The sequence below is a fragment of the Xiphophorus maculatus genome, chromosome 1 (assembly GCF_002775205.1).
Source record: "Xiphophorus maculatus strain JP 163 A chromosome 1, X_maculatus-5.0-male, whole genome shotgun sequence".
In the NCBI taxonomy this organism is placed as follows: Eukaryota; Metazoa; Chordata; class Actinopteri; order Cyprinodontiformes; family Poeciliidae; genus Xiphophorus; species Xiphophorus maculatus.
The window spans coordinates 17,679,315-17,702,243 of NC_036443.1; the positions used below are offsets into that span (position 1 = coordinate 17,679,315).

Here is a 22,929-nt window from a genome sequence, read left to right on the forward strand (position 1 = left end):
CGTGCTGCTGTTGTCAATAATTGACAGTTCATTTGACTACTTTTTGTCATTATTGCACGTCTGGCAAAATGCGACTATATGAACGTAAGAGCCGCATGGAACCGATCAAGGAGCCGCATGCGGCTTCCGAGCCGCGGGTTGGCCATCCCTGCTCTAGACAAAACTCTTTAAATATAAAAAGATAAACAGCAAGTTTTCTTTTGCATCTCCAGACACATGAATGTTTTTCAGCTGCTTCAGGACAGTTTATTCGTTTCCAGGCCAACTAAGAGACGTAATCCCTCAAGTTATCTCTTACTCTGCCCCAAGGCACTCATTAGATCCTCAAAATACCTCAGCTGCTATATTTCAGCATGAAGAAGCTGCAGCTTTGCTTACCATCTTTCACTTTCTTTCATCGCTCTATACAAGGGAACCTCAGTTCAGCATCTTGTACATTCTCTCACTTCCTCTGTCCATACATTTCTTACGGCTGTGTTGTGAACATTAGATTGTCATGAAATTCAAAAGCCTTACGTTGGACCACACAGCTTCTCACAAAATCTGTGGGAGAAGGAAAATGATGTTGCACTTATTTATTAAAGGATTATCTACATTTAAAATTCCATTTTCATCAAGTAGGAAAGATAAACATGTGCCAAAGGGATTTTCCACCGAGCGGTAATCCATAACCCATTTGTTACAAAGGGATTTATTAACATTATTGAAGTCTTTTGCTACACGTTCCAAAGCCAGACAAATGATCTCCAAATCACATCATATATGAATAAGAATCTGAAAGTCATTGGGTTGCATAAACACTCAGTAGACATATGAATCAAGCACACAGGCAGAATTTCATTTTGTGTGTATTTGGGTCATCAGTATTAATAATTCAGATATAAACAATGTGATTTATTAACTTTCAGCTGATTTAATTCTATAAAATTAAGCTACTTAAACTCTAAACTCTTTACCAAAATTTAATTCTTTCAATTCAGTAATTCCCCCTCTTTGCATTATTTCCAAATTTTGTTCTTTAGGTGTTTTATTACTGCATCTTCAGCAATATAATGCAGTTGATTTTATACACTGTACAAAAATAACCTTTTTCTCTCTCTGTTTGACATTAAATCTAACCAGACCTTTCTGATTTTAGCTTCGTTATGATTGCTAAATATTTTATTGCTAAAAAAATTAAATAGAGTAATGAGATTAATGAGACAACCACATGGAATTTTTGCATTTAGAGGAAAAAGGCAAAAGCGTTCAAGCCTGAAAACATTGTAAATGGAGTATGACTCTAATTTTATCACCAAATTAGCTAAAAAGTGGCTTGAGGACAATAAAGTTGATCAGAAAGCCCTGATTAGTCCCGTAGAAAATCTGTGGGCATTGCTGAAAAAGCAAACCTGACTCAGTTATACCGCTTTTGTCAAGAGGAATTAGCCAAAGCTGCATCAAGGTTGTGGAAGATAACATCAGTTTAAATGCAGATCTACCCAATGCTAAGAAACGTATGTAAACACTTGAATATAACTGTAATTACAGACACATTTTCACAAGAATGACAAACTTTCTTTTGAAAGAGTTTGGGATTTAATGATTCAGTCCTCCTTTTAGTTTATATATATCGCTGCCTTTAAATCTTTGAAAAAGTCACTTTTTTGCTGCACCCAAAAGCCAAACCGAGTGTAGTAGCATCAGCTGGCTCTCATACAAAACTGAGCTGGTAATCATAGTTTGAGGGCAAGCCTGACAGATTTTGTTCACCGTAGATGGATCGTGTGTTTGCTCAGAACTGGCAGACGTGCACACGCAGACACATATTTTCAGAGTCCATCCCTCTCTCTCATCACTGCCATTCACGGCTCTTCAAAGCAAGGCTCTTTTTTTTTTTCACTCGCTCATCTCCTTCCTTCATCCATGCTCCTCCATCCGCCGCTGCAATTCCCTCCTATCTACACTTGCATTTCTGTCTCACCTTTCCTGTGATTAATGCCATCCATCTCTGGACATGTTCTCTGGTTGCCGTTTAAATCTGCTTAAAGTCCTGCAACTGTGACCTGACTGCTGCCCGAGTCTTAACTAAGTGTAACCTTGTCTGCCGAACAAGGCTTCTTTGTTACACAGCCAACTGCTCAGGGAGGAAAAGGAGGATTGGGAAGTTGAGGGAATTATCTAGATAGAAAATGGGTTGAAATGAGATATGAAGAACTAGATGGAGATAAAGGAGGGGAAAAGGAGTGGGACAAGAAAGGCCAGAGGGAAGGAGTGAGCAGAGGGAGCAGAGACATGGGATAGAGCTGGAGGCGATGCGTGTCCTGATGTTGTGTTCTTTCCTGAAATAACTATCACCCAGATGAGGTGCTGGCTGGAAGGAAAGTTTATGTCTGTAGGCCTGTTTATGTGTGCATATGCATCTGTTGAGTGAAAACCCCCATCTGCATCTGATGGAGGGGTGCATCTGTGCAGCAGCAGCAGTTCTGTATTTGAATCCACCTCACTTTCCGTCAGGTTCAGTCTTGACCTTCTCCGTATCACCTTGCCGTGTGTGTTCACTGAGCCGCAGTGTTGCGCAGTGTCCTAAAACACTGCCACGCCACCAAACACCCACACCTTCACCCACCGCCAATGAGGCACTGTAGCATGGTGCTGCAGATCTCATTAGCCAGCACTAAACTACTCTCTTCAGGCACTCTGATGTCTCGTTGGTTTGCCCCCGGTGAGGTCAGTGATTTGCTTCAAGCACCAGGATATCCAGTATATTGCTTTCCTCTCTTTCATAACACCATGACTGAAACACCTTATCGCCGCTTTCATGATAATGTTGCACCTGGATGCTTTGGTCTTCAAAATTACTTATTGCGATGGCAATTGAAGGTCTAAGTGCCATGGATGATGGAAGATTTGCAAATGTGATATTTTAGATCGTTTAGATTTAATCGGTGCCATTTCCGACTTTAATTATCCAGCATGATTAGGTGTTGCCACTATCCTCACAGTCCTGAGACCTGTTTGGTGTGCTCCAAACATATTGTTGCCCTCTAGTAAAAACAGGCTTTGAGAATTGGTTTAATAGAAATTTCCAACTGCTAAATATCTAAAGCATTACTGTTTAAATCAGTGGGATTTCACCTTGTTTTAAAAAAATCATAAGTAACTTAACTTTTATTGCATCTCTACTCAAATTTCCTACTTCTCTTAGCTTTGTTCCACATCTTGTTGGGGATATTTGAAAGATGTTATTGGCTTACCATCTTAAGCCATAATCAGGTTCAAAACTGTTATATATATTTTAATAATTTACAGAGAATAAACAGATCTAACTATTCCAGGTGCCCACAGAGAAATCAGTTCATCCTTTAGGAAAACTCAACAGGACAATGAACCTGCTTCTTAATATCTCATCCTATTCATTATAAATGAGAAGCGACTGAATAAGATTATGCAAACCTTTTTTGACATGAGTCCTGCTTGTTAGATGCTACATAACTTAAATATATAATTTTTAATCTTATGTAGTGTTTTAGCTGCTAACCTCTGAAAAAGACGGAGCCCTCATCGTTGCATTGTCTACTTTTTACTGCTAATGACAGCTGTTATTCTTAATGCCCCTCCAGACTCATGAATCACTCAGGCGTGCCACAGTCTTCAACACCCCATCACTGCCTTCAGCAGAACACGTAGTGTTTTTAATGCTCAATAACCTAAATGACATACGACCTTCCCTGTCATTAAACTAACCATTTGCAAGTGCCACTAGTCATTTGCCGTTGCAAAAACATCATTTTCTCCACACTTCTTGCCAACAAGTGGTTATGTTTCGCGGAAAATTCATTCCTCCCGAGGTCATTTCTTAGAACAAGGCTAGGTTCAACTGAGAGCTAAATCAGAAAGCAATTTTTAGATTGCCTTTCACTTTATTGAAATGACGAAAGGAGAACAGATGGGACGAAAGGGAGGAGTTATTGAGGGGAGGATGTGCAGCATTAGTCCCCAAACATTTTCCAGCCTTCTCTTCATCTCTCTCACATCCCTCTTTTTTTTCTTTTTTTTTTTTTGGCCTCCTCATCATACGAGTCCTACTACCTTCCTACCCGCCCCCCGCTCACATCAATCTTCATTCAGGTCTAATTGTTAGCTGTGAGCTGAGCTCCCCTTACAATTAACCATCCATCTGGGTGGTGGTGAAGAGACAGCCCCTGATCTATCTCACTGCACAGAGAGCAGCTACATGAGGATGCCACCAGTTGCTGAATGTAGCAAGAGGGAAAACCCACCAGAGGTTCAACGCTGGATTCTGTAGCGCAACAAAATGTTTCCCCCTCCATGTTAATTGAAATATATTTACTGTATTTTCCACTCTGGTTAATAAGTCACTTTTTTCTTAGTCCATTTTATTGAAATATACTTTCCATGTTTGGATCATTATTTCACTAAACCTAAAGAAAGAGAAAGAGAGAGAAAGTGCCTTTCTCCATTTCTTGTTCTATTCTCTAAATCACCTGACCATTTTTTTCTTTTCTGCCTTCGCTCAGAAGGCTGAAGTCAAAAGTTGAAATGACCTTTGAGAGTGTTTTGGCCTTCTAGACAATCAATACAGTTGTCTGCGTGTTGCAATAAGATAGACCAAAAAAAGGAGGCAGAGAAGCATTGATGGGCTACTTTGTTGAGCATGGGGTCAAGAGAAATGACAAAAAGAGAAAATAGGACCATTTTGCAGACAGAAGCGCACTTTCATCTACAAAGAAGAGACAAACCCTTGGCCAATGTTAGTCTAAAGCAGCTTGTCAACAGACCAATAGTGTCGCTGGACACAATTTCCTTAAAATCAATTTTACCATTGTTCAGGGCTTCCCATATGCCTCCCCGATGGATTTTCGAAAAGTCCCAACTTTTCTTTCCTGCTCCCTAGAGGTCTGATACTGTATTCCTCTTTTTCTTCCTTATATTTGTATTTTCACACTGCAACTCACCTAAAGCGGTTCAGTTTTATTTCCTTGTAGCAGAACTGTCATTCTGTATAAAAGCAACTCTTAAGATGAGTGGCAGCTGCCAAACAAAATAAGTCTTCTCACAGTTATTTATGTGTGGGTGTGGAGGTGCTCTTCCTCATCAGATGGTCTCTTCTGTCATTTGCAGGGTTCCGAGGAAGGCCAGAGGCAGAACCTAAACCCGTCTCAAAGCTTGATTGCTCTGCTTTTTATGCAGCCAGATCTTACACACAAACCAAACCACTGCCCTCCACTATGTGCTATGATTTTCTTAGCTTTCCCTTTGGACCAAAAAAAATTGCATCTCATGAAACTTAAAACTGCTCTCAAAGATGTATGATATCGGTGTATACAGCTTTTTATTTATTTGTTTTAGAATATTTTAGATTAGAGTCCTCTGGGCTGGCAGCAAATAAAATAAAGCATTTGCTCTGGCGTGACTCTTTTAGATATGAGCTTCAAAGAGTTATTGATCATATAAAACAGAAAAATAAAAACAAACTTGGCGCTAACCGATTTATTTATTTGCAGTTTTCACATGGAAATATTTGGGCAGATTCACTTGCTCACCACTATCATGATTTGTTGACAATATGTTGTGGAAGTTTATTTTCTTAAAAATCTTGCTTTTCCATCGCTGATCAATTTAAAGTTTAACAAGAGCCATAATATGTTTACCTTGAGCCACACATCTGCTGTGTTTGCTACTTTTTATTTTCCACTGCAGGGATCAAGTTTATTTTTAGTTCTGTATTCTTCATTGTAACTGAGATAATCAGGTTTTTAAAAGTGCGTAAATAGAGTTTGTTTTACCAAGCAAGCCTCAGCATTGGATATATTTAAATGAGATGTTAATGGTATTCATTCAGAACTCATTCTGAATGAATATGTTTATTTATTAGCATTTAAATTATAGCCAAAGTCAATATAATACCAATCTCAAAGAACAGTGTTTTGGGGACTTTAAAATCACACCATAAATATGATCATAAATATGAAAGTTGGAGCAATTTTTATCAGAGGAAAAAATATTTTCTGCACTGCTGGCCTTGGAAAAAAACAGATCATATAAATCTCCCTGTCTTCCAATAAATTATGCCAGCATAGGATTTCATGAAATAAATTGTCTAAAATGTGTTTTAAATCCGGTATTTGCTTTTCTCTTGTTCAGCATGTATAAACCTTGCAATTTGGAACATTTTGGTTTCTCGTGAAAAAACTAATAAACAAATATGAAATCTGTAAATAAAGTGCAATAAAGGTAACACATACCTTAAATGTTTCCCCTTCTGTTAAGTTGTTAAATGAAAATAACCAGATATTTTCCTGTGAAGAAAAGAACAAGTTTTTTTTTTTTATTTAGCAAACATATTAGTATAGTGCATATTCTTATTATCCAGATATTACAACTTTACATAGATTATTTTCTAACGTCATTCAATGTTTTTTATTTTCAAAAACACTGAAAATAAAAAGCGAATCACTTAAAGTCCCAGAAACAGGAACATTTCTTGCATCTGCTGGCCTCATTTGCATCTGTTTATATTTTAGTGGAATCTGATTCATGAATGAGAAATACAAAAGATAGAGAGATTTAAAAAAAGAAACTAAAGTCAACAAGGACAGCTTTGTGAATTTACTCATTTTATTCATCAGCATTATGTACTTTGTAGTTTTAGGTCACTAGGTTTCTTTCCTTCTGCAGATGAATATATTTTCTGCACTAAGCTTTCTTCATATTGACCATGGGTCGTCATTCACTAACAATTAAGAGGTTACTGGAGTAAGTTTTCAAACTAATTAATTTCAGGCCATAAAGCAATATTTAAACGTACCTGGCTCTTTTTGAAGGCTGGTGCTGTCCTTACTCTTCAACACTTCGGTTAACAACGTACCCTCCATCCGTGCTTACAAATTGTAGCACAAGGTTGTTTGCTTGGTCCCCAGCTGGTGGGCTGTTTGCCAGCTGGGGACCAATCAAATACAGAAACTTGATGTTGGCCTCCAGGCGAAAAAGAAGATCAGAATACAATTTCTAAATTTTTTTCTTAAATTAGTTATGTCCTTTGTACTACAAAGAAAAAGATGTTAACTATATTTCTACATCTTGATAACAGCAATGACATTTTATCTTTCTTCATTACAGCAGATCATCAAAAAATTTATAATTAAAACAATTTCATTTATTCAACTATTTGTATGAGATTTACTGTTTCTCAATGTTCCTGCAGTCATAGATTCATTCATCCATTCATCCATTCATCCATTCATCCATTCATCCGGCTGTCTTGAAACTTGAAACGTAAAAAAAAAAAAAATGATCATGGTGTTTTGCATACATACTTGAAAATTTTGCTGAAATACAATCAGAACTTTTTTCTGTCCTGAAATTTTTCTGAACGTTTTAATTTTGTGCAGTAACTCAATTTGTCAGAAAAAAATATTTCTAATATATTAACTATAATACAACTCAAAACACAACCTTAAATTGGGTTGGAAAAAAAGGAAGAAAGACAAAAATAAAATGACATAAAGCAACAAAAATAGGTGAGAATTTTCAGCTAATATGTCATATTAAAACATTAACAGGTTCTATTAGTATTATTAGTACTAATATTAATCACTGATAACAGGATGACCTCTGATCGAACACCGAGTAGTAAGTGGGGGTGTAATACCCTCAATAAATCGTCTGTTCCTCTACATGGCAGAGATACTTTAATAAACATACAGTAAACTCTAAAATTAATCGGTCATGCTGTTGAAACTGATATGGTTTGTTTTTTAATTATTTTCTATGATATGTCACTATTCAGAAAGAATACTTCTGAAAAAAGATGCCTAACAAAACCCTTTTTTGTTTCAAAAATTGTTTTCAGACGTTTTAGTTTGGGGGTATTTCATTGCACATATCAGAATTACCATGTTTCACTGTTCATAAATTAGCTTCTTGAATTTAGTTCTTCAGACGTGAAGTCTGGAATTTCCATGTGAAATGTATCAATCGTAATAATGGTTTTAAGATGAAGGACAGACTTTTGCATTAAGGAATATGGGGATGTGTTTGAAAACAATTCATAAACATTAAAGACCAGCTCTTGTACTTTTCACAGTTTGCAAATGGTTTTACATTTCAAGCCTCAGTATGTTTCCATGTCTAAGCAGAGGTAAATACACTATCTGTGTGTTTATTTCTTCTCTCGTGCAGTCCGCACAAGATAAAGTTATTTTTGCCTATTAACCCTCCTTCTGATAACATCCGTATGTAGGTGTTCAATATAACCCTCCTTGCTCTTAACAATGCTTCAGCAAGAGTTAAGAGCATCCTCAGTTTTGCATGTTGTGGTCTGAGACGGGAGTGCCCTGGTCCCTGAGGTCCCGGGAATCAATCAGAACTGTGAAAGTGGATCTACTCTGGCAGGACATGTTTTAAACGTCCCCTCTATTACATCTGTGCTGCCTAGCAACTATTGCCTCAGTCATAGGCTGCTGTTTGCATGGTGACCCCGGCTGAGACAATCCTATTGGCTGAGCAGACAGGAAGGTTATGCCAAAGTCCTTTGGGAATGCTGTGCCAAAGTGAATGTTCATAGCGTGTGAGGGAGGAAGAGAGGAAAGAAACTTGTCAAGGACTAGATAATGATTCAGGAGAAGAAGAGATAAATAATTTCAAGAAAGGTCATATAGGTGCATGTGTTTAGATTTATGGACACACGACGGCCTGTTTGCTTTTTTTCACTTAATTCACTGATAATTCTGCCATTATCTTGTTTTTAATAGAAGTCATGAGAGGATATTATCTTTGATTGCCATTTAGTGCCATGACATCTTGCATCTTTTGTGCATTTATAAATATTACAGTCCATAATCTGCATGAGTACTACAATGATTTTCAAAGGTTTTCTATTACTGAAATAATCCTGTTTGGAGAAATCTTGTGTGCAACTTGCTACAATCTACATAATAGACTCAGAAAATATAGAGAAGGTTGCTTTGGTCAAATGAGACATAATTTGGATCCTACTCTTAACATAATAGCCAGAACTTGACAGGAAAAGTCTGGATCAAAGCAAATCATTATGCTAGAATGGATTTGTCAAAATCCAGACCCAAATTACTAAAACTTTGAAAAGTTCAAAAGGGTGGGAATGCTTTTAGAAACCTCTGTAGAACACATCCAAACCACCAGTTACTCCTCAGAAGTGCATTAGTTAGAAGGGGCTTAATGCACCCATCCAATCTCATAACATCCTATCATTTAAACATCTTGAATTTTATTCAGCAATTTTTCTTCATTATAGCCATCTTTATGAATCCATGCATAAAATAGCTAACAGACAACTTTTCAAACAATTTTTCGTGGACACAGACTGGCAAAGTTCATTCATGCAGGGACAATTCAAAGGTCAGTTGTTTTAACTTCACATTTCTTGATTGGGAGGTCAACACACTAAAATGGTTGTCATTAGAATGAGTCAACAGGGAGCAAACAGCATGGAGTCTAAACTTTTATGACTGTGTGGATGGAAGATTTTGACCACTTTGCCCTATAAATAACCTCCTACATGACATGGTAAAGTAACAAGATTCATAGAAGTTAGCTTCAAATGAGGCCAGATGCCTTGGCACAGTCATAAAGCGCACATGAGAATCACTAAGTCAGCAGTTTGGGTCCTTAGCACCTGCACAACAATGCTACCTGGAAGTAGTGCCTGCAAAAGTCTTTTTCTGCAAGACTGCAAATCTTACAATATATCATTTTTATTTACTTGCCTAATACTTTTAATAAATTACTTACAAGTATTGTGCACAACATAGCTAAAGTACTGGATGAGCAGCTAGGGGTCGAAAGGAAACACTCACTGATTTGTTTGGTAGATCCAAATTTCAAAATCCTGATGTAATTTTTTAAAGTTTATGCTTAAGTTGTTTTTTTTTTTTCAGAAGATTGTGAATGTTTTGTATTCAAATGCAAATAAAGCTCTTTGTAAAACAAAAAAAACCAAGAAGTTTACTCAAACCATAAAACACAAGCAATGATATTAACTCTCTGGGTTACTGTTAGAAGCAGAGTATTTTTAAACATGGAGCTCTGATCCAATGTAATATGAATTTAAAAATAAATAAGGTGTTGCAATACATCTGCAGAAGTGTGCAAACCCTTAAAAAACTCTTGGTTAAAGCAGTCTTTAACCCATTTCCAGCATTCAGTCTTGTTCAGTAGAATTCTGTCAGAATGATAAATCTAGACTCAGCCACTTTGTTTTCCTACGTCACCGTGCAAAGATCCATCAAATTTGTCTGCCTGGGAGGATGTATCATGTCCACAGCCCTTTTCTTGTTGTTCAACAGATTTTCTGTCAGGTTTAGTTCTTTAGTTCTGGACTCTTCAATTTTCCTCTGACAAAGTGGTCATTTTTTGATTTTGATGTATTGTTGGACTCACTGTGATTGATAAGAAATTAAATCCCTCTTCATCATCAGCTTTCTCACAGACACCTGCTGGTTTTGGGTCAAAACTGTCTGATAATCTGAACTAACAGATTAAAAATCCTCAATTACATCTAAAGAAATGTATTCCTAGAGCATGATGCTTTCATCACTATCTTTCACTTTGGGCGTTGTGATTTGGGGAATTTATTTTTTTATGATATGTAGAGCTTTTGTTCCAAATAATTGTTGGAATCATACCATATGATCAAGTTTAACTACGTAAAACCATAACACTTTCGCCCTCAAATTTTTTGAATTGGAACAGTGGAAGTATTTCTTCTCAAGAAAGTACTACCTCTGCTGTGCTATATCCATCATGCATTTTTAACCTATTAGCAAAAGGATCACATGTCAGAAAAATCATAAAAGGACAGCTGAACTAAAGAACCAACATGTGCTTCAACATAGTATTTGGTGTGCGGTGTGCATAGGTATGCTTTTTAATCTTTTTTTTCACATTTTTTGCAAAAAATATGATTTTGAAATGGCACATACTTATGTAGCCCTTCTTCAAACGGTTCTGGATTGTTCAGTGCTATGCAGCACACCTTTTGTCGGCTGTTTTCTTTTTTAGCTGTGTGTCACTCTGAGACTTTGACAGCAATAAGAAGATGAGCCCTGTGGAAGCTGTCATGAACATCACACCTGATATCTCACCCTAGAACCAACTTGAGATGGCTTTTGTTGTTTTATGGAAAGAAAAATGCTCTTTAACAGCTTTCCAATAAATATTACAGAGTGTTCCAGCTTGGCTATATTTTAAATGTAGAACAGTGAAAAACAAGTATGTGGGATTTCTAATTTGAGAAAGTCATGACAATAATTTTGTTTGTGATGTTGGTCTTTTCTTTCTCAAAGATCCATCTCATCTTTTCTCTCTCTTAATTAATATAAAGGCAATAAAAAAACATAAACATGTACAACACTGTCTAATTTCTTTAATGAATAATATTTCCAATATACTCACTTCATTCTGTGATACTGAATCAAACACTATATTATTAAAGAAATACTTCCTATAAAGATTTTAAAATAGCTCCTCCTGAAGGATCATTTTACTGTCTGCTGCTCTTGCATAAGAACCTTCCTGTCCAAGTTCTTCCTTGTCCCTTCTCTGTCTGGTTCATATCTGTTGCAGTGTGCCTAACAAGAGATTTGACAGCCTGAGAGAGGGAGCTTTTTCACAAACCGTAACTAGTTAGCTTGATGACTAACCCTGCACTCAAGACAGTTCTCACTTTGAGCTGAAAAGTAGAGCAGCGTGGCATTGAACTCTTACAATTTTTTCATTTAGCTGGAGAAAAGCTGCTAACATGGTTCAAGTAAATTGAATTCGTAGTTTTAAATGGTGCAAATTACTGTATGACACTTAGGTGCCTGATTTATGCCGGATTTATCTGCTCCAACAGCTGCCGCTCTAACTGCTTCTCAACCCAAGGACTGTGTGAGTGTACGATTCCCATAAATAATTCATAAGTATATTTGAGGATCAGAGTGAATTTATCACCGGAGATCAGAGAGAATGCAGTAGCACCGCGTGGTGCGATCAATGAGTTCACAACTGAAATATCAAGCACGTTGAAGCTTAAATCAGTGCAATGTCAAGAGATCCCCAGTCATCTTGTTATAGGATGTGGTGTATGCCCTCACTAACAGGTGATTTTTATGCTCTTTGCAGAAAGCTCGCCTTGCCAGGATACGACTATCAAAAACAGGAAGCTCGAGTGCCTTCCTCCACAGTAAGCGCAATGGCCTGTTCAACGAAGCTCTCGAGCTCACGGTAAGACTCGCCTCAACGCCACATCATTTATTATTCCAAGAAAACCAGCCACACAGGATGTAGTTAAAAGTGTACATATTTTAAGCGGTGACACATAAAACCTGACCTGTGCTCTATCTGAGATTCTAAATTCAAGCCTTGCTCCCTAATATCCATTAATTATCCCAGCATCCCTTCGGAGGAACTAACTGTGTTCTCATTTGGCGAGCGGCACATTTAATGTGAGCATCTCTGAGCCCAGCTGCCCAGCTGAGGAACAGGCTTGAGGCGATGTAGCAAGAAATGTAAACACAACACAAGGATGTTCCCTGCCTCTCCAAAATCTAGTGGTTTACAAGCAAGCACTATAGTGGCCCCGGGGGCTGACACAGCACAAAAACAAGTGTTTGTTCCACTTTTCTAACTCAGTCTTCCAGTGTCTTCTTTGCTGTATCTCTCTCCAGCAGAACTGGTGAGGACACAATCAGATTGGCACCAGTGAGACTTGTTGGCTGAGAAACACACAACACATTTACAGCAAGGCATTGGAAACGATGCCCTGTAACTGTATTTTGGAAAAATGTTGTAGTTTTTAACTATTAATTAGAAGAAAGTGTCAAACGGTTCAAGCTATACACAAGCAAGAATTTCTATTTTTACAGATTTAGTCGCAGAAAATACCTCCTGTTCTCATTGTATACAGAACTCCATGTCCCAAAAGTTTAGTTTTTATGCACTGTGGCAAAAAATATCTTATTATGTTTGGCTTAATTGTGCGCTTTAAGTATATAACATTAAAAACACCACTTGCTGCACATAAAAATGTTCCATAAACATTTTTATTATCAATAGAGTCAGTCCCAACATAAAGAGTTTGTTCAAGTAATGTGGCATAATTATTGTCATCTTAAAACAAAATGTTTGCCTAGGGTGTGTGTTTTAACTTTTTGAAACATCTCATTTATATATTTTTCAAGTGCTGCCAGAATGAGATGTTCTTATCCAATATCATAAAGATTAACACAGAAATATGTTAAGTCAGAGGTTTCCCACAAGCTCAGGCCTCACAATCCAATATAGTCGACCAATATATAAAAGTTTGTGATCACTGCTGTGTGTATCTGTGTGAGTATGTGGCTCATCAAATCTTTCCCTCAGACAATACAATAAAAACTCCTTGGTGAATATTTTTCTCACTGCTTTTTAAAATTCTGAATGAAAGAGAGTTTAGTTTTGTTTGATGTCATTACCAGAATGAAGATTTGATATCAGAGTTAAATTTAATGGAATAAGTAGCAAACAGCACTTGGTCCTGGTTACTTGTTAACTTTTCCTTTGTGAAGCTCCTGATTGAGCAAAAAGAAAAAAAAAAAGGCTAGTTGGTTCTTATTAACTCTACATCACATTTTGTGTTTATCTTAATATTATCTGCTCTAAGGTTTCTGTGACAAACCACTTTACCCGGAGCGCTTACCCCAGCAGTTCAGGGTTGTTTGAGAAGCAAGGTCAGACAGATGGTTTTTATTGCCGTTTCTGATGACTGCATGAAAGTTAAACAAAATGTTAATCGCTGTCAAATGTTTAATCGGTAGGAGGCTTTTTACTCACAGTACACCCGGCACCACGCAGAGCGACACAATGTGTTTTGTCACCCGGCAGATCAAGCTGTTTCCACTCTACAGTATGGTGGCCACCTGGGTAGTGAGGCATGGCCGCCTCCAGATAGATAGACTGCTGATACGGACCTGTAGTCACATGTATGGAGGGGGGGGACAGAAATAGCTCACACCTAAACACCTGTGCTCTACTGCTGCTTTAGCTACAGATAAGCAACCGCGATACAAGTGAGCCGAGGAACACTGAGTCATCAGCGCAGCAATGTACCCTCTCAGCACAGAAAGCCTCTGTTTTCAACACCAGCCACATGCTCAACAAGCAGAAAGCTCCTGCTACAATTCTTCCTAATGCAGCATTTTGCTTGCTTATCGCTGTTATGAGGGATGACAGTAATACTTTTCACTGAGCTACAGGTACTTCTGGGCAGCATAGAGGCAACTTATTACAAGTCTGTAAGTAAATCAGAACAGGAAAGAGATAACAGGACAAGAACACTGATGAGACATCTTACCCGGATCAGTGTGACAATATTTCCAGAGTTTTTTGGGTCATTTTTTAGATTATTTTTGTGTTAATTTAAGATTGAGTTGAATTATTACCCCACGTCTCACCAGCACCAGCAACCCTTGTAATCCCAAATTTACAAGATAGATAGATAGATAGATAGATAGATAGATAGATAGATAGATAGATAGATAGATAGATAGATAGATAGATAGATAGATAGATAGATAGATAGATAGATAGATAGATAGATAGATAGATAGATAGATAGATAGATAGATAGATAGATAGATAGATAGATAGATAGATAGATAGATAGATAGATAGATAGATAGATAGATAGATAGATAGATAGATAGATAGATAGATAGATAGATAGATAGATAGATAGATAGATAGATAGATAGATAGATAGATAGATAGATAGATAGATAGATAGATAGATAGATAGATAGATAGATAGATAGATAGATAGATAGATAGATAGATAGATAGATAGATAGATAGATAGATAGATAGATAGATAGATAGATAGATAGGTGGGTGGGTGGGTGGGTGGGTGGGTGGATGGATGGATGGATGGATGGATGGATGGATGGATGGATGGATGGATGGATGGATGGAAAAAATCATGTACAGCTGTATCCCAGTATTAAGAACATCATTAAAAAGTTAATGTATTTCATTAAATTATATAAAAAAGTAATATATCATTGAGGTACTTCACATGACATAAAATATTAAATCGCCTATTTTGATTAATTTTAGTTGACTAAAAGTTATAACTAATTAAAAAAATCTAACTTCTGTTTCTCAGAAAGTTATAATATAACACAATACTGGTAACAGACAATTTTTATACGGTACAGCATATTCACTGTATATTTGATCAAGGCTCCCTTTGCATAATTGAAAGTCAGCAGGAAGGTGATCACCCTGTGGCCGTGCTGTGCTACCTGGAATAGGATGCTTTGAAAACAGTCTTCAGCTGATCTACATTGGTGTCTCTGGTGTTTTCCATCTTTTCTTTTACAATACCCTATAGATTCTCATGAGGTCAATGTGTTATATCTTTTTTGACAACATTTTCTTTCCACTCAATTTTCCATTAGTATGCTTTTACACAGAACTCTGCTAACTGGGTTCTTCTTTGTGGCTTGCCATTCTTTTGTAGGGTATCCATGACTAAATGTCAAGCCACCAATCCTCCCTGTGATTATGTACCATAACATAGCCATGGCAAAATATTTCTGAATAAAAAAATATTGACTTGAGGAACTGAAATATGGATTTTCATTCACTTTTACAGGAATAATAAAAAATAAACAAAAATAAACATTTGAAATGTATAAATCTCTTTGCAATGAATCTATGTTAGTTTCACTATTTGAATTTAGTTTATTAAGATAAAGCAACTTTTTGAGGTGACTCAAATTGACTGGCAAGAATCTATTTTCCAACTCTTTCTAAAGTGATTTTCTTTCTTCACAGTGGAAATATTTTCTATAACCTTTAATTTTTTCTAGTTTTAGTGACTAATAACACGTTCTTGCAAAAACAATTACCATGTGAACTCACAAAAAGATATACTGCGGTTTTACATTTGTTCAAATCTTGTTCATCAGTGTCTCTCGCTCAGCTTAGCTATAACCAGAACTTCCTTCAAATATCTGCAGAGTTGGAAGTACCACCGACTTTTCATGCAAACTTTTTTTTATGCAAGTAAACACATAAACGTCAGTTCAGTGGTATAAAGCATAAGGAATATGGTAAATAAGTCATTAGACAGTCCCCTTTAGCGAACACAGACAAGTAGGCAAAATGTCATAATGGAAATTTTATGTGAACTGTATACTGAGTTACTATTATGTGCCAGAAATGCTAGACGTTCCACCCTCCCCACACAGGTCGGTGCCCTAGATGTTAGAAGACTTTCCTCTTGGGGTTTGGAATAGTAAACATTCTCTGTCTGACTGGCATGACTGCAAACGCTGACGGCTGTCTTTTCTCAGCGCCGAACTGTGAACACGAGTAAAACTCTACCTGTCTTGTTCTCCTTTTGTCTCCTTCTCCAACTCAAGCAACTTCCATACAAGATGAACCTTTCAGATCAGGTACTGAGACGGCAATCGGCTGCACACCTCCCACATCACATGGGCGTCTTCCAGAGAGAGCGAAGCCTAACGCTCGTTTTGTGTTTGTGTGTGAATTCTTATATTCCAGGGTTCCACTGAGGATGAGAAGCGTTTGAGCAAATCTACCTCTCTAATAGAGAGCCAGCACCACCATCTGCTGCACTGTCTGGAGAAAACCACAGTGAGTGCATGGCTGCTGGAGCTTCTGGAACTGAGTACAGTCTTCTGTCTGTCATGAATGCCTTTTTTTTTCTTCATCACACTAAAATCCTCCAGTCCTGACTTTAAAATGCTTCTAAAAGCTGAGTGTAAAGCCACAGCTGAGTTAATAAGAACTGAGCTTTGCACAGTACAGTACATTTCATTCTGACTCGCTTCATTTAGCTTTTGATACACATTTTCCATTTTATATCTCACTTAGCCAAGCACAAGCAGTTGTTCTAGCATGCTCTGATCCGTGAGGACCCAGACTCATATTTAACAGCCTTCTTATCTGTGAAAACAATAACACCACGCAGTAATCAATATAAATGATTTCTTTGTGTGTTTATCTTGTAGGGGCAAACATTAGCATGAAAACAATTATACTGGCTTCACTAAAAAACAAAATTAATTTGTTTAAAATCCTTTTGGTTTTCATTTAGAGCGCCAGTCAGAAGTTTATATAAACTCATGTCATATTTTGAATTGTTTGGACTCATTTACACAACATAAAAGTTTAATGTAAAAGTTTTTAGTAAACGTCAGAGAAAACCTATCAGCAACATCCTAACATCATTCCATTTAAATATTTGTCCAGTTTTCTCATCACAAATGCCAGAGCTCATGTAAATTGCTTAGTTTACGTCATGGACTCGTCTTTTAAGAAGTTATATTCAACTGTTACAAAGATATTGAGTACAACAGTTTAAAAACAAAAAAATAACTAAAATAATTCAGACAGCAAAACAGGCCATCACAGCTACTGTATGCATTGTGAGAGAACTCCTTGACCTTACACATAGATGACGTTTTCTTCCTACTTTTGCTCTGTAGAACCACGAGTTTGTGGATGAGCAGTATTATCAGCAGAGTTACCTGGAAGCGGGGCTGCAGAACTATCCGTCTCAAAGCCCTTCGTTGTCCAGCCAAGATGGTGTGACAGGGACGTGCTGCACCCGGAGAAGCAAGAAGCAACACCACACCCCTTTACCGAACGCCAGCGCTCCAGCACACATGCAGCCTTTGAAACACACGCACACACATCCACAAGGCTTGCAGGAGCTCAGCACCATCCACATCCAGCCCCTAAGTACCAGGTAAGGTCAGAGTTCCTAAAGGACTTGACTGTACCTTGCCTTATCCTGATCCACATGTGTGAAGATGCCATGTTTATCTGTTCAAACAAGCAATAAGCAAGTCTAAACAGAATCCAGATTCTGCTTTTAAATAAGGTGACAGTTTTGTGTCCTTGAGCTTTAATGATTTGCACACCACGAGCAAAGCATTTTATGTTGAAATTTTGAAGCAGGAAGTTAAAATTTGGGCATAAATGGGTTTTGCAAGTGGACAATGATTACAAACACGCTGCCAAATTAGTTAAGTAGCAAAGTTGATAGTTAGAAGTGACCTTCACCTAGCTCTGATCTTAGCCCTCCAGAAAAATCCATGGTGACCTGAAAAGGTGTGTGCAAGAAAAGTGGCACACTTAACTTTCTCAGTTGGAACAGTTCTATTAGGAGGTTTGGGTGAAAGTATTTCCCTGGGATCATTCTAATCAATTTGCTGTCCCCCCCCCCCCCCCCCCCCCCACAGCCGCTCCAGTTTAAACATGCGCGTAGAAGAGCCAGCTCCTCTGAACTGCCAGAGCAGCCAGATCACAACAGCAATCATCAGCATTCCCACACCGCCAGTGACGACTCCGGAAGGCGATGCTCACCTGCCCGCCGCTCCCACCCTGCAAAATGTGGTGAAGGTGTCTGCTCTGTGAAGACTAGACTGCAGCAGAGCCGCACAAACAGACAGAGAAAGACTCACAGAAACAGACCGAGAAGGACTAACTATGGTGGAAAGGGCTTTCAGAGACGTATTCTGGCCCTGGTGGAGCCTGCCCCCAGCTGGTGATGTGTTGCATTGGCACGGACTCCCTGTACACATGGAGGATGGACTTCTGACGCAGTATCTTCATGTTAGTGATCGGCAGACGTGTGTTCGTATGTGAATGTGTGCGTAAAAGAACAAGACAGATGGATAGGGAATCTTTTAGGAAGAGGACTGTGTGCCTCTAAGTGTCAGAGGTAAGTTCCCAGAGTTAGTTGTGTGTCACTGTGCACAAAAGCACCTTTTTATAATTTATGCTTGAGTTTAAGGCAGGAAGTATAGGAGGGGGAATGAGGACAACTCAAAGAAAAAGGGAAATTAAAAAAACAAATAAATCACCCTCCTCTGATTAATGCCTTTGAAATAGAGTACTGCCCGTTTCAGCCATTTTGGTCTACAAACCTCCTTTTCAGGTCAAACATTATTCCACTTTAGCGTAATTTCTTAAAAACCCAAAAAGCAGTAGGTGTCCGTGTGATCGCATTACCAGTGATTGTGAATGAGTGTTTGTAACTTTAAGATAGATTGTAAGTTGTTCTGTTTCTGAAAGGAGGTGTGTCGGGGTGCGTTTGTGTGTGTTTTTCTCGGTTGATTGAAAACTTGTATTTCAGTTCTTCTGGAAGTATCTATGGCTCAGTATATGATATATATAACTAGCTGCCACTTCGAAGGGTTCTTTGCACATATTTCTGTCAAACATTCTCAGCAGCAAGGGTTTCACTCAGTTTGTGCATAGTTTGCAGCACTAAATATAGTTTTTTTAATTATTACTTTGAATCACTACCTATTTGATTTGGCTCCAGAAGCCCAAATGGCCTCAAGAAACACAATTTATTTTGCAAACAAACCAAAAAATACTTACTTTAAATCCAAATCTACACAATGAAAAGCACAAAACATTTGCTGAGAATTTGCTGACAAAAATCTGCCCTGAGCCTGTGATCTTTGTGAATATTGTTAATAGAATATTTTGTAATATTTGACCATCGTTTGGCAGAAGCAGTGAGTCTGTCCTCTTGTTCTTGCTCTCCTCTCTACATCCTTCTCTCTCTTGTTGTTGTCCTGTTGTATCCCTGACATCTGTGTGAACAACAGTATGCTTTCAGTAGTTTTTTATAGCCGTCAACATTCTTTTTCTTTCCTAAACTCAGCGAGCATTTTTCAGAGTTGTTGAATATATGTACGTATTCTGTGTGGTTAGCAAACTTGGTGTTTGTACTTTTTGTCCTCCTCGATGTTTTAAAGGATTTCTTTTTCACTTTATCTTCTGGAGACTTTACAGTAGGCAAATCTGTTGTAAAAATGACCGCAGGGACATAAAAAAAATACTAGATGAACCATCTTTTGGCCTTTTTCCATGCTGAATGTAATTTGTAGGTTTCAGCAACGTTACAGTCAGTTGTGTCTTCAAATCAATGAGACCACTGTCAGGAGTTCATTACAACAGGGAACACCAGCTACAGTTGCAGCAGACTAACCGCCCACCTCTGTAGGTTAAAGGCTCATATCATATTTTGACTTTTCCTTTTCAATTTTGTTTGCACTTGTAGCTGCCGCTGACTCTGTCAGAGATCTTTGTTGATCTTGGAGTCAAGATCTCAGTTGTTTCATTGGCCTTGGGGAAAACATCTTTAAACAGAGAAACTGTTTTTGGTGTGTGATTAGAAAATAGCCTTCTTTACATATTTACTTGAACAAGTTTTACCCACGTTTCTTGCAAAGCAACAAACAGCAAACAGTGCTCACTCAGTTATGTTTCGATTAAACAACTCCACTTACATTTGATGCATATAAAATGTGTTTTTTGGTCAAGAAAGAAGTTGTTCTCTGAGGTCCCAGGTGAAACATTATTGTCCAAAATGAGCCACACCTTTTAGAGAGGTGTGGCTCCAAAGGTTAATCTGTGCTAAAAGGTTTGCTTTGAAATGTCTTCGACTGCTTTAAAAAAAAAGAAAGAAAAAACTGATTGTGATTTTGTTATGTTTCAGATTCTCTTGATTCTTAGGTTTTCCGACCTTTAAACATGGTGATTAAGAGCACATACACTAAGCAACAGATTCATGTCTGACTTTTTAAAAGCAATACTAGAACTGGTGGAATATCTGCCCTCCTGTATATTGTTTTTATTTATGCAGAAGTGAACTCTCTAATAACACGTATTAGAACATTATTTTTTGAAACATTAGGTCAACTTGTCTCTTCTGCTGTACATCAGTTCTAACTCCTCCAGAGGTTAGTAACAACCCAAAAAAGCTAAATTATTCTACAAAACTGCACCAAAATGTGTTTTATTTCTGGTACTTATTGATATTAACCTTGCCCTTAGATCGGTAATTTAAGGCACAACTGTCTAGATCCACTATTTGTATTTAGTCAAAATGGCCATATTAAAAATTACAAGCACAGACGCAACACATTTTTGTTATATTTAAAAAAAAAATGAAATCAAGACATTGACTTTACATTAAGAAGCTTAGAATCTACTGGAATCGAGGCAGAAGCAAAACTCGCTGTTTTTGCTGCTGGGGAGGTTTTTTAAAACTTGATTCATTTCCTGCTGCTTGTTATCAGAACAGGTTATTTTACGCCAGCTCTACTTTCAATTGACACCGGTTGACATTCCATGTAAGTATATGATACACTGGAAATGTCCAAGGGTCACAATTTTATTTACAAGCAACAAAGATAGGTTCGTGGTTGTGTCTGTCTCTGTTACGTACTCTTCTCTCTCTCTCTCCCCTTACTCTTTGCTTTGCCCTCCTATGCCACCTGTTGTTGTTGAGACTACTGCTGTGCGTAACTTGTCATGTGTTGGATATTATTTATGACCTTGTCTTGTGTCCCAACTGTGAAACGCCTGATAAAACATCTATATCTGCCACAAAAAAATGTAGTCTGTGGGCTTTTTTCTTCACCTTCTAACCCTCTCTCCAAGTCCAAGTGTGTAAATAGCAGGAAATAGCAAGAAGACAGAGCTTCACTGCTTTTTTCCCCTGCTCTTCCATAAGTGAAGAGTGGTAATCCATATGTTTTCATCAAAGCATAAGCTATTAGTTTTAAGTGGTTTCTTTGGATGGAGTATGGTCACTGAGAATTCAGCCAAAACTTTGGGTCATACTTGAGTTACTGCACAAATTGAGTCCCATATGCACAGTGTGGATGAGCAAAATTTGTGTAAAGTGAAATGTTTACTTGTTTTCCTGGTGAAGGTGTGTAGAAGCAAGAGAATAAATAAATATTTGACTGCAGTGCCATAATTTCACTCTAGAACAAATCTAAATATGAGCTAAATATAAGCTTTTTCTGTCCTTACATCACAAGTGCTTCTGGGTGGAGACTGCTACATGCTAGCTGGAACATTACGCTATGTTAAAATGAACCCATGATTGAGGTTTTCAACAGCAAACACTTCAGCTTGGTTTGGCAAATAAATATATGGAAAAGTGCAAGTGGAGGAGCTATGATGCTGTGAGCCAGTTCCTCTTCTAAAGGGAATAGAATCCTTCTTAGAAAGGAGTTAGCATCACAGGCTCTTTACCAGGACATTTGTCTGTCAAAAATCTGAAATTGGCTGAAATTGGGTTCTTATCCAAAAACATTTGGCTAAATCTATACAGACTGACCAGACTACCTTCTACTAACATCTCAGTTTTTAGGTGAGGTCAGCTCCAACAACTTTGCATGGTGCAGAGAGATTGTGCAAATTGAACTGATCAAAAATCTACCTGTCTGTATGATCCAGCTTTTAGAAATATTATAGGTTAAAAACAAAGAGCAAATGCTGTCCTCTTTGCAGCGGGGGCAGCAAGTGGTGTCAGTCATTTGACCTAAAATTATTTGATAAATAATTAAATGTAATCTTGGTGACGGTTGGACTTTTCTGAATCGTTCAGTCTGAGGTTAGGTTTCTGCAAAAAGTTTTTTTGTTAAATTACTTTTTCACTAGAGGCCAATAAATGTGGAGGTTTCTGTATTTATACTATATACTCCTGTTCAACTATGGAATTTATTGGCAGAACATTTCGCAGCTACAGCGCTCAGCATGGTTGTGATCCCCATTAAATAATAAAGCATTTGTGAATCATTGTTGGTAATGACTCAGATCGGGTAATGACAATGACTTCAGTCGTTGTCGGGTTCACCAATGTCTTGAAAAAAGTGCTAGATTTGCTCTCTATGAAACTAAGTTTGCAACTGTGATGACTTGTGTTTGATTTATGTGAGAAAATATGCTTAATGTTTCCTGATTTTGTCGGAAGAGCATTGGCTTTCTTTTTTTACAACGTCCAGCGTACAACTGCATAGAAACATTCCAGAACAAGATCGCAGGACCTTTATGTGGCGAGGAAGTCGTTGTCCAGCAGAG

General features: G+C 37.7%; 1 protein-coding gene across 1 annotated transcript in view; it reads left to right on the plus strand.

Moving 5' to 3' along the window:
- The window catches only part of LOC102217967 (potassium voltage-gated channel subfamily D member 3), a 108,979-nt gene extending 87,316 nt beyond the window's left edge, over nt 1-21,663 (plus strand). The window contains exons 5-9 of the mRNA XM_014473383.2: nt 12,148-12,249; nt 16,431-16,463; nt 16,573-16,665; nt 17,520-17,782; nt 18,279-21,663. Coding sequence (XP_014328869.1) covers nt 12,148-12,249; nt 16,431-16,463; nt 16,573-16,665; nt 17,520-17,782; nt 18,279-18,453 — 666 coding nt within the window. The 3' untranslated portion in view covers nt 18,454-21,663. The remainder of the gene's footprint in view (nt 1-12,147; nt 12,250-16,430; nt 16,464-16,572; nt 16,666-17,519; nt 17,783-18,278) is intronic.
- Nucleotides 21,664-22,929: the final 1,266 nt, after the last annotated feature.